This window comes from Fragaria vesca, linkage group LG7 (assembly GCF_000184155.1).
Source record: "Fragaria vesca subsp. vesca linkage group LG7, FraVesHawaii_1.0, whole genome shotgun sequence".
Classification (NCBI taxonomy): Eukaryota; Viridiplantae; Streptophyta; class Magnoliopsida; order Rosales; family Rosaceae; genus Fragaria; species Fragaria vesca.
The window spans coordinates 6,003,304-6,013,622 of record NC_020497.1 but is presented as its reverse complement, the minus strand read 5'-3'; the positions used below and the strand labels follow the sequence as shown (position 1 = coordinate 6,013,622).

Genomic DNA, 10,319 nt, shown 5'->3' with positions numbered 1-10,319 from the left:
ATTTCTATAGATCAATGCTCACGGACCATTCTATAGAAGACTTGTAGAAGCAGGAATGGGTCAATTTCAGTTTCGCCTGAAGTCGTACCCGTGGATCAGGGATGACGTCGAGCTAACATGCAACAATCGGAACTACATCATATTTGGAGCTGGTTGGCAGGAGTTTGTGGAGGCCTATGAAATCCATCCCAACGATTGGGTTCATCTGAGGTTCGTTCCAGAAAGTCGCAGCATTGTTGTGACAGCATTTCGCTGGACAGATAGGGTCCGCTATGCTGCCACTCAAGCACCTGTGCCAAGCCTTGATCCTCATCCATCTTCTTCTTCTGAAAGTACATAAATGGTTTCGAACTTAATGATGTAATGTTTTATTTTTTGGTTTAAGAACAATGTAGTTTATGTATGAACAATGTATTATGTGTTTCGATCTACTTTTCTATTAGTTTTAATTGAACTAGTTTTCATGGATCTTATGATGCTGAAGCGTTTAATCATATATATATTATGGATTGCTTGTTCTTATTATAGCTTTTGTTTTGTGATTTGTTATTTGCAATTATTCTCCCTGATTGGTGTAAATGTTGGTAGGATTATGAACTGTTGAAGTTTAGGTCTTTTAATAGCTCACCAGCCTCATATAATTTAAAGAATATGTTCTGTTGTCTTCTCTTTCAATCTAAATGCTGCTAGTTGGGAACTGTGGGAAGCTTATTATGGGAATTGTAGAAGGCTTATTATGCTAGGTTGGTATCCCAGTCTAGGGCTGTTGTCATGACATTCTTTTCATAGTAGACATTTCTTATGAAAATTTCAATATAAATGCTGCTAGTTGGGAACTGTGGGAAGCTTATTATGGGAATTGTAGAATGCTTATTATGCTAGGTTGGTATCCCAGTCTAGGGCTGTTGTCATGACATTCTTTTCATAGTAGACATTTCTTATGAAAAAAGTAGTTGTGTCTTATGTTAAATGTAGATTTGGCATCTTTTACCTTGGTTTGGTTCAATCTCAAGAACAATTTAGATTTCCAGAAAGTCTACTTTTCTTTGATTTCTCTTATGTTAATGGTAGAAATTTCTTATGAAAAAAGTAGTTGTGTCTTATGTTAAATGTAGACTTTCCATCTTTTACCTTGGTTTGGTTCAATCTCAAGAACAATTTAGATTTCCAGAAAGTCTACTTTTCTTTGATTTGTCTTATGTTAATGGTAGAAATTTCTTATGAAAAAAGTAGTTGTATCTTATGTTAAATGTAGACTTTGCAACTTTCACATTCGGTTGATTCAATCTCAAGAACAATTTTTGATTTCCAGAAAGTCTACTTTTCTTTTATTTCGCTTATGTAAATGGTAGACATTTCTTATGAAAATAGTAGACTTGTCTTATGTTAAATGTAGACTTTGCAACGTTTACCTTCGGTTGATTCAATCTCAAGAACAATTTAGATTTCCAGAAAGTTTACTTTTCTTTGATTTCTCTTATGTTAATGGTAGATGTTTCTAATGAAAATAGTATATGTCTTTTATGTTAAATGTAGACTTTGCATTTTTTACCTTGGGTTGGTTTAATCTCAAGAACAATTTAGATTTCCAGAAAGTCTACTTTTCTTTGATTTCTCTTATGTTAATGGTAGACATTTCTAATGAAAAAAGTAGTTGTGTCTTATGTTAAATGTAGACTTTGCATCTTTTACCTTGGCATGGTTCAATCTCAAGAACAATTTAGATTTCCATAAAGTCTACTTTTCTTTGATTTCTCTTATGTTAATGGTAGACATTTCTTATGAAAATAGTAGATGTGTCTTATGTTAAATGTAGACTTGTAAAATTTTACTTTCGGTTGGTTCAATCTCATTCTCACAATTTTTATTTCTAGAAAGTCTACTTTTCTTTGATTTCGTTTATGTTAATGGTAGAGATTTTTAATAAAAACAGTAGATGTATCTTATGTTAAATGTAGAGTTGCAAATTTTACCTTGGGTTGATTCAATCTCATGAACAATTTTGATTTGTAGAAAGTCTACTTTTCTAATGAAAACAGTAGATGTGTCTTATGTTAAATGTGTCTTTCGACTTGCAACATTTTCTGTGATATTTTTCATGACAGTAGTAGATGTTTCTTATGATAGTTGTAGACAGTCTCAAGAATCATTTTGATTTCTAGAAAGTCTACTTTTGTGTGATTTTGCTCATCTAAATAGTAGATATTTCTAATGAAAACTGTAGATATAGAGAGACTTAACGGAGAGTTAACGGTGTTAGTTTTCTTTAACCTGCTATAACAAGTCAAAACTTGTTGGGTATCCATACCTTAAGGCACACAAGTGAAACCCAACAAAGAAAACCTTAATTGGAAAACATAAGAATTAAAAGGATTGAAATAATGAAACAATTACTCCATCCAAGACATGCTTTAGCGACAAGGTAATGCTTCTTAATGTTGTCTATATATTTAAGTTTCTAAGTTCTAACAGAAGAATTGTCTCACATTGCTACGATTAATTAACTTGTAAGATAATAGCATTAAAAAATACCAATTAGCATGAAATATATCTGGGGATTCAATGAAATAAATATTTCATCGATCTCTCGTATCAAATTCACTGAAGTGATGACTTCTATGTATGTTCTCTAAGTGGCTGATCAGATACATACCTTTAAGATTCTAGACTTGATATGTCATTGTTGATTAGCACGAGCAACTTCAGTGGCTGCTTGTCTTTCTTGGCTTGCAACTTTCAGAACAGAAAAGTGGAACTTGGAATCGTGAGTGTCCCAGTAAAGTCCAATTTCATCGTCCTTCTTCAGATCTCTCCTCTTCACGAACTCCTTCCATTTTCCATTGAAAACATAACTCTTCGACGACTTCAAGTATCTGAACGTTAATTGATGCTCGGTCTCTTTGTCTGAGTCTTTCACCGTAACTTGTTTACCGGCTTTGCTCTCTACTCTTTGTTTAAAGTCGGCATCCACGAGAGGCAAAACAAAGTTCTTGACCATATAACCTGGCACCAAGAGCCTGCTCAAGTTTCCGAGGTCACTCATTGTCAACTTCTTCTTTATTTTGTATAAGGTCAGGTCACGCGCCACCTGCTCTGGATCATGAAGGTTTTCACCATCATCACTTTTTGAATTGGACTCAATATTCTCTTGATCAGAGACTACTAGTTTTTGATGCTCTGGATTAGTAGGAGCGGCTGGTTTCTGGATTCTATCTTCGTTTTCCGGTGTTACTGGTGCTTTTGCTTTTCTCTTGTTTGTGTTTGATGGCAGCTGCAACCAAGATTGATGCAGAGTTATATCAGTGGGTGCATCACAAAGTTGTTGGCTGCTTTCTGCAGTTTTATTGGTACTGCTACTACTACTACCAGATGAGGGTGAATTCACCTCATACATTAACTTGTCGATCATATTTAGGGTTTTCATCAAGGGTTTCTCTTCCATGGTTGATGAAAGAGGTTCTTGAGCAGAAACGAATGACAGGAGAGATACATGAAACAATGAATGTGTTGGATTTGAAGATTAAGAACGTAATGTGGCTATCTATAAGCATTTTCATCATTCAGTTTCCATTACGAAAAATGAAATGGAACTCTCCGGCCCTTTTCTGTTTGGATTCCTAGTTTCACATGGAGAAGGTGTAGATTAACATGGCTTTCAGGCTTTGTACAGAGGCCATGGCCAGTCAATGAATAATTTATAATTCTACGTTGTGTTTGGATAAAGTAATTTTAATGTCCATAGAAATTTCAAAATCATGGAAATTACAATTCATTGAATTTAAATTCCATTAATGGAGAATTCCATTGTTTGGATTTCATGATGTAAAGTTTTAAAATGACAAGAATTTGTATTCAGACTAACCTCAGTTAAGGGAATTGACAAATGACGCCTATTCTGTGAGGAATTCAAGTCGGGAATTTAAGCTCCCAAATTCCACGATTATTTTCCCGTGGAAATTGCTAATTCTACGGGATAAGAATCCAAACGAGGGAAACCGTTTCCTAAGAAATTGAGAATTCCTTATTTTTGATTAAATTCCCGAGAATTCACCCGCATCCAAACACCGAGCTGTCCAAATTTTTTGCCAGGAATTCCCTTTGGCACTGAATTTAATTAGACTTGCAGATACTCTTCTTTTTTTTCTTTTTTCTTTTTCCGGGTATAGTTTCTTTTACTAGTAGAACTTATGCAAAAAGCGGATAATGGTCTCATCAAAACTTCGCCAAACCTCATTGGATAAAAGAGCATCACACCCCAACTCAATTACTTCTTTAACACTGATTGGAGAATCAGAGTAAGCAAATTTGACCGTCTAATGTAACATAACTACATAAGGCCATGATAAAGTGGTTTTAGACGCACAACTTGGTCCGAAAATGTCTAATTCATGCCTCGGATAAACATTCCCGATCATTGCTAACTAGAATTGAATTTTCCGATCATTACAAGTCATCTGTGAATTGATGCCAGGGGAACGAACTATTCGGCTAATTCGTATTCCAAAATGGATTATAATGGCTTCCAGTTCTTTCAAAACACAATTCCACTAGGAAAAGGAAAATGAAAACAAGAAAGTAGCCAGACCTCTCGAATGAAGTAAATCACATTAACTCGACTAAGGATACAGTTCTCTGTAATACATGTTGATTATACTAGTTTATTGTTTTTGATATTAAAAAAAGATTATTAATTTATTGTGATTTAACTTGCAGAACTGAAAAGAAAAAAGAATATAATGAAGTAGAACACAACCATCTCAACCAGCACTCAAATGGAAACCCCAAGATTGGAAATGGAACATAAGGCAACGCTGGTAAACAAGGTATGATCAGGCCTTTTCCTTTCCTTTTCTTAGTCTTTCTAGCTCTGCTTCCGTGTCTTTCAACTGCTGCCTTAGCGCAGACACCCTTTGCTCTAACGATTCCACCGTGCTGGTGGAAGGTTGATACGGTGTCAGAAAATGGCGTGAAAATGCTTTCAGAGCTTCCACTCCAGTAACCTGCAAAATCCAGCAATTAATACAAAGGCTTGACGATCAACAAGCATCCAATGGGTAATATTGCATATAGACAACAAATTTCAGCTTTCAAGTAAGTTAATAAGCAATCCATGCAAAAATCCATGAAAACACATGCAAGACTCGTTTGCATTCCTCTTAGAGGAAAGTCTTTCCATTTAACACGCATACGATATCGAATCATATAAAACAAAGAGCAGGTATCAACCAATTCGAGAATAGCTCAGAGAACTGTGTAGCAGGTGTTACACTACATTAAGTACCGAATTCTACCCAGAAAGTAAAAAGAGAGAATGAATTCCTCAGTTTTCTTAAGCAATCCAGAAATTCAACCAAAGGAAACAAAATGTGAAGAAAAACTAGCCGATGAAAAAAAAGTTAGAATTACTTGTAGAGAAATTTAAGAACCAGAATAAGGATTCAAGAACAAGATAATAGAAGGCAGGTGGGTAACTTCAATATATCATAGCCTCATTCCAGCTATAATGGTCTCGGACTACCCCAATTGTAAATATAAAAAGCTGACATTAAAATGACACGGATACTAACATTGCTCAAATAGGAAGTAGAGTAAAGCACATAAAAAGTAAACCACTAACCAAACTCTTTCTTTCCACAGCATTAAATCAAAAGTTCAATAAAGATTGCACTCTATGGTTTACCTCTTCAGGTAGCAATGGGAGCTTTGTTATGTTAAAGTCATCATACAACATGTAGAACTGGTCAAGGTACTTTTGTTGCATTCGCATTCTTGCTTTGAGTAATTTGGACTGCGAGTCTACAACAGAATTACCAGTAGGTAGTTAACCTTATGCTCAAAACATTAAGAAGCAAATGTAATAGGACATAACTGGACATGGTAGGCATACCTTCTTCATCATAAAGTACTTGGTTAATGATAATATTATGCGTATCTATCTCAAATTTGGCGAGTTCCTGCACCAATCTCTCTGTTTCATAGAGAGAGAGGAATTCAGGAATGCAAACACAAACGAAAGTTGTCAAGTCCTGCAAAAAGTTAAATATGAGTGCATCAACAAAAACCTATTAAGTACGGAATTTAATGTGGTTTTCATAATAATCCTGAAGCAGACAAGACTTTCAGACAGATAAACTAAAACTCCTTGGGCTTTCAAAACTGACAACTTGAAAAAGTATATCCACTTTTTTATGAATAAAGAAACTGAAGGGGCTAGCTTCTATCACATAAGTGGAAGAGGTTTTTTTATTCTTTTTGGGATCCGAAACCCAAACAAGGAGAATATTTTGTTCTCCCTTTTCAGTTTACTCCAATGGATTACAAATCCAAAACAACAACTTGCATATCTCACCAGAGTCAACAGAGAGAATAAAGACAGACTTACTGGGTCTTTGAATTGCTTATTAACTTGCTCTATTACTTCTTTCATCCCCTCAAGCTTTCCTAAAATCGCATCCTCTCCAAATTCATCATCCATACCAAACATGCGGGTCATCTGCAGCCAGAAATTTTGGAATATTTAGTATCAACAATTTAAGATTGGTAATGAAAACTGAAAATAAATTAAAGATAAGGGAGAAAATGGGAAAGTGTTCTCTCAATAGCAAGATAACTACTTGACTAAAATACTAGAAAAGTAATGCCCAGCAGCAATTAACATTAGAATGAACAGGCAGTGGTAATGAAACTCCGTAAACTGCTCAAATAAAAAACGTAATTTCAACATCTTACTATATACAGTCTGTTCTAAAGCAAACACACAGTTAAAGTCATCTTATCCCAGATTTAATTCAGACTAATATAAGCATCTCATATGCAGACATCAAAGAAAAATCCATCCTTTACAAAACCAACTACTGCTTGTAACCCGATTCACGTTTAAGAGTACTTCATCTACGATGAAATACATGACATAGGGATATATCTCATGAAAAGGTGAAAAAAGAAGGAAGTAAAAATGGTCTCCAGTTGAATCCTATACTGACAGATGTGTCCAAAGTGCACATGGTCACACTGCAGACTGAAACACATAAGTTAAATTTAACATATCAAGGTATCAATATAGGATTGAGTTTTCTCCTGTGTTGGTCAATAAGGTAATGCAGGATTCACATAGATTGTATTTAGATTTGTAGAATTAAAATGTGAGACATGCATTAGACTCCTTAGTTTGAAGGTTAACTTGCTTGCATCAATATGTTCACAATAAACATGAAGGGAAGGAGTTTTTGAAATTTCTACTAGGTGTTTGAAAAGGTAAAAGAATTTTGATATTGGAATACAACATATTAAAGTCAGGTAACATCTGAAGTATTAAGATGAACCATTAATAATTCTAATACTCAAAGTTTCAAACATAAATATTTAAATTTAGATAACCTAATCTAGTATCCAAAGGAACATAGAGTAACCTGTGGAGTGTGGAATAGAATATGACCAAGACGGAGTCGCTAAATTTATACAAAATAGGATTCCACAGAAGCCATTAAAGAATAGATACACAACTATTAGCTGAAAAAACTTAATAACAATCATGTGATTTATTGTGTGCAATTTGCCACATGCCAACATAATTCATTATTGTAATTCCTTGTACTAATAATTCATTATTGTAATTCCTTGTAACTCTATTAGTACCTGACTCATTAGACCGCCAAATTTATTTTTCAAAGACATCACTTTTGCAAGACCTTTCTCTAATGTTGATGGAAACTGCAACAGCCGAAGCGTATGTCCAGTTGGTGCAGTGTCAAATACAATTACAGAATAGTCCATTGTTTGAACCAATCTGCAGAGAATAATATGAACACAAACATTATATCGGCAGCTAAAATCTAATAACAAGGTTGCAAAGAAACAAACAGAAGGGATCACGAATCTCACTTTAACATCTCTGCAAAGCTCATTGCCTCATCAATCCCTGGAATAGCATTTGCTAGCTCAGAAACCAAACTATCCATTCCATTCTCTCCGCCAATGTCTTCATGCTCAACAGTAGGATCTACTTCCTATAAAGAATCATAACCAAGTAATGAGACTAGGTATAATGCAAAATCCACTCTCCACAATTAATACATAATCAAGAATTCACTCTACATTCAGAAAAGGGTGTACGCAAATTCTCAACCAACAACATACCAGTGAACCCGAAATTCTCAATGTGATCGTATATCAGCATATTCTAGCAACTACACCTACATAATCAATCAAACCAACATCTGGGTGTCTCCTAACTTCATCAAAAACCAAATTCCCACCTCAATTCTTCTCCGAAAACCCAAGATCACCCGAAAACAATCAAATTAAACCATAAAGAACACCAAAGATTCCAACTTGGTAATCAAGAAAGCTCACCATAGCATACAAATTGGGGAACCCATTAACCAAAGTAGGAGTCTTGGTAAACTTTTGCTGAAAAGCGTCGCTGAGATTGTGAGCAGGGTCAGTGGAGATGATCAAAACAGAGGATCTGACACTGGCGAGAAGGATCGAGAGGATTGAACTACACGTCGTTTTGCCAACACCACCTTTGCCGCCAACGAAGACCCACTTGAGGGTCTCCTGCTCCAGTACGTTCTGCAGGGTCCCTTCTGGTAAATCAGAGCCTGCCATTCTTAAAATCACAGAGCTCTCTCTCTCTTTCTCTCTCTCTAAAAGAGTTGGAACCCAGAAATCTAGAGAGAGAAAGAAGGGATTCTAGAAGGGGGAAGTTAAGTAGCAGTACTAGGAGCAACAAGGAGTTGTGTTTCGCTGGTGTGTCAAATACTGTTCTTGTCCATTTGGTTTTGGGGACCAAATCGAGGGGATGTCATGTGTTTTCATAGGACATTTAGGACTTGCTTTGCAGTTACATAATTTTTGATATTTTTTTTTTTCTGCTTTTGAGAAGAAAAGAAAAATAGCTCTTCATTTAGACCGACCAGCGTACTCAAAAATACAGCAAGGGCGAGATCCGAATCTAGAAAAAATACTGGATAAGTGAATTTATTTATAATTTAGTTTCAGTTTGTCCAAAAACATATACAATTGATTTGAATAAAACTTAACGGAAAAGATGTCGATTAACCACATGTAAAGATTTTTTTTAAAATCGTTTCTTTTCTATTTTCAATTAAGGTTTTTGTTTTTCATGATACCTCCTCTCAAATAACTGAGAATCTTTGACTAAGACTTACAAACTACGATTCATACTTTGAGCTTGAAATTATCTTTGTGCAATAGTGAACCATCTCTCAAATGTTGGTTTAGGATGTCTTTAGTGTTGCTCTAGGAACCCAATGAGCATCCTTAAGGGGTTGGAATGTACCCTAGCAAGGCCTTGGTCAGTTGGTCTCAAGATTTCAAGGGGAAAACATATGTCTCGAACCATATAAGTAGATATATTTTTCAAGTCCTAGGAAATTTAGGAAATGCTTTCCTCTCCAAAGATTTTCACAAATTTGAGGTTTTGACATTTTAGTTTTACTTGATAATTCAGCAGCTACTCATTCTTCTTCTTCTTCCTTCTTTTCTTTTTCCTTGTGCAAAAGCGAGCACATGGAAAACAAACAGACTGCTAACATATGGGACGGTGATAAAGTCATGCTTAACCTCTCAAATGAATCCTCCAAATTTCAGCACCCTGAGAACATCCAACGGCCACAGGTTTTTTTATAATCAGCCACCAAAATGCTATCCTCTGCTACTGCTAAACGAATGGACTTCAACGTCTGCATAATTGCTTGACATACTTGAAGAGCTGAAGGTATCTCGGCTATATTGGCTTTACTTTGCGCAGAATCGGTATGCATTTTGCCAAGTATCCATGTGTTGGTCATACAATGCAAATGCTGTGATTTTTTTTTTTTTTTTTAAACTGACAAGGATTAGGCGATATCAGCTCCTCTGTAGCAGTCTGGTGGTTGACAGAGCACCTACTCTACCCCAAAGGAGACCGCTACAACCGGGAACCCACCGCCCGTCCCTGATCAGAATTTTTATTTAAAATAATAAAAGAAATTACATGAAAAGAGGAATGGGGGACTAGGCCAAAACCATTCCAATTACAAACCAAAACAACATACAAAAAGACATTGTTTCTTCTACCCATAAAAAACCAGGCAATCTTCCCACTATGAAAACCGATAATTAAGGATACCCAAATAACCGCTTGCAAGAAACCATGAAGCTCAGTAGGAGGATTATCATACCAAGTAAATGAAGCATTTGACAACCCCAAGTTTGCTATCTTGTCAGCCACCATATTTCCTTTTCTAAAAATATGACTGCAACGGAAGTTCATTTGACGAATTATAGAAAGACAGTTATTCCAACAAACTCTT

General features: G+C 35.6%; 2 protein-coding genes across 2 annotated transcripts in view; one reads left to right on the top strand and one right to left on the bottom strand.

Moving 5' to 3' along the window:
• The window catches only part of LOC101308033, an 802-nt gene extending 462 nt beyond the window's left edge, over positions 1 to 340 (top strand). Inside the window, exon 3 of the mRNA XM_004308365.1 lies at positions 11 to 340. Coding sequence (XP_004308413.1) covers positions 11 to 340 — 330 coding nt within the window. The remainder of the gene's footprint in view (positions 1 to 10) is intronic.
• Positions 341 to 4,589: 4,249 nt separating this feature from the next.
• LOC101299899 (ATPase ASNA1 homolog) lies at positions 4,590 to 8,826 on the bottom strand. The gene is made up of 7 exons (XM_004306811.1): positions 8,353 to 8,826; positions 7,882 to 8,006; positions 7,636 to 7,786; positions 6,383 to 6,493; positions 5,888 to 6,026; positions 5,681 to 5,796; positions 4,590 to 5,000 (listed from the first exon to the last, which is right to left on the bottom strand). Exons 1-7 carry the CDS (start codon positions 8,608 to 8,610, stop codon positions 4,830 to 4,832), a joined length of 1,071 nt encoding a protein of 356 aa, XP_004306859.1. The 5' UTR covers positions 8,611 to 8,826; the 3' UTR covers positions 4,590 to 4,829.
• Positions 8,827 to 10,319: the final 1,493 nt, after the last annotated feature.

Excerpts from the sequence above, each read along its gene's own strand:
- LOC101299899 (XM_004306811.1), bottom strand. The coding sequence starts at position 8,610 with ATGGCAGGCTCTGATTTACCAGAAGGGACCCTGCAGAACGTACTGGAG. Across the intron at positions 7,787-7,881 it reads AGCTTTGCAGAGATGTTAAA|ATTGGTTCAAACAATGGACT; the intron begins GTGAGATTCGTG and ends TATTCTCTGCAG. Across the intron at positions 6,027-6,382 it reads ATAAGCAATTCAAAGACCCA|GACTTGACAACTTTCGTTTG; the intron begins GTAAGTCTGTCT and ends AACTTTTTGCAG.